Below are 1516 nucleotides of genomic sequence, written 5' to 3' on the forward strand. Positions count from 1 at the left end.
GGCGCTGCGTCGTTGGGGGCTCTCCCGGCGCCTGCCCTCAGCCCTCCCGGAGCGCTCCCCTAGAGCTCCTGCAGCCGCTCAAAAGGCAAGGGGTGCAGAGTAGGAGACAGGGCGGGAGCCCCTCGGGCTGAGAGAACCCCTAGAAGCATCAGCCGCCCCGCGCGCCTCACTGAGTTCCTGGCTCCCTTTCCCTCCTCCGTTCCGCCGGGAAAGCTGCAGCGAGAAGGCCCGAGGGACTGACCCCTGGAAGGGACAGGCGCCCCCTCCGTGGGCCACGGGCCCCTGCCTGTCCCCCGCCCCCAGCTCCTCCAAGCTCTGCGACTTTCTGAGCTGTTCTTCGGAATTCTGTGCGTCTCTGATGCTTTGTCCTCCCGCCCCCGCCCCCAGGAATCTCCTGCAGCAAAGACCCCCAGCTTTTCTCCCCAAGAGGGACCTGAATCCCACCCCCCTCCCATGACTCCACCTTATCCCTCCATCCCCCCATTTCCAGCCCCGATTTGCCCCCCAAGCCTGGCAGACATGAGAGTGGAGGGGGCCTGGCTACCCCCTACTCTGCAACAGCCTGGACCCCTCCCCACGAGTAGGTAACCCAGGCCTCCTGCCTCTCTGGGGCCTCCAGGCCTGCTCAGGGCCAGACCCAATCAATCTTCAGAGCCAGCCCCAGACGAGGAAACGGCTCACCCCACCTGCCACCACCTTCTCACAGGCTCTGGGGACAGATCATCTTTTATTTTTTCTTCCAGGACAGAATAAAAATACCCGCAATGTAGGATATTTAATAGACGGCAAGGAATCAGGTCAGGACACGGAGGTGCCTCTTTCCTCCCCTGACCTACTTGGTTCTTGTGACGGCAAGGAGCTGGGGCGCTGGAGAGTGGGAGACGGGGTGAGGGGGCACCCTGGCTTCTAGTGGGCTGGGGCCTAGGGACTAGAAAACGTCAGAGAGGAAGGGTGTGAACGCTGAGCGCCATTGGAGAAACTTTCCAGGAGGAGGGATACAGGTGGGGACAGGAGAAGGTACACTGTGGGATGAAGAGGTAGATTCCGTGGCACTGAGGTTAAGAAAAAAAAAAAAAAAAAAAAAGACCTAAGAAAGGGAACAACTAAAGGCTCTCTAATCTCTTACTCCTTCCGCCGGGCCCAGACTCCCAGAGACTACCTCCTCCAGCCCTAAACCCAATGTCCGCTTACCATGGAACAAAGCAAGGCCGGTCTGTAAATTCTTCTTGATGTCTAATTTAAATCCCAACTTGGCGGACTCTCAAACAGGATCAGATAGGCAACTGCCTCCAGCTGCGGCTTCTTGCTGCCCTCAAGTGGCCACGTGACGAGCCACAACCCTCTCGTCCTGTGGGTTTCCTCTTTCCCGGGCCTGCCCACCCCCTGTCTCCGACCTCCTGCCTTCCCTGAGGTCAAGGTGAGAGGTCCCGGGACGGATTCCAGTTCCAGCCCCGGCGTCTTTGCACATTCCTCCATCTGGGGTACCTCGTGGTCTGTCTTACAAGAAGAGCTCAGG

General features: G+C 59.3%; 1 protein-coding gene across 1 annotated transcript in view; it reads right to left on the reverse strand.

The window, feature by feature from the left end:
* PLXDC1 (plexin domain containing 1) overlaps positions 1-971 on the reverse strand; it is a 114321-nt gene extending 113350 nt beyond the window's left edge. The window contains 1 exon segment of the mRNA XM_011984719.1: positions 837-971. Coding sequence (XP_011840109.1) covers positions 837-971 — 135 coding nt within the window.
* Positions 972-1516: the final 545 nt, after the last annotated feature.

The sequence above is a fragment of the Mandrillus leucophaeus genome, unplaced genomic scaffold, assembly GCF_000951045.1.
Source record: "Mandrillus leucophaeus isolate KB7577 unplaced genomic scaffold, Mleu.le_1.0 Scaffold272, whole genome shotgun sequence".
NCBI classification, from domain to species: Eukaryota; Metazoa; Chordata; class Mammalia; order Primates; family Cercopithecidae; genus Mandrillus; species Mandrillus leucophaeus.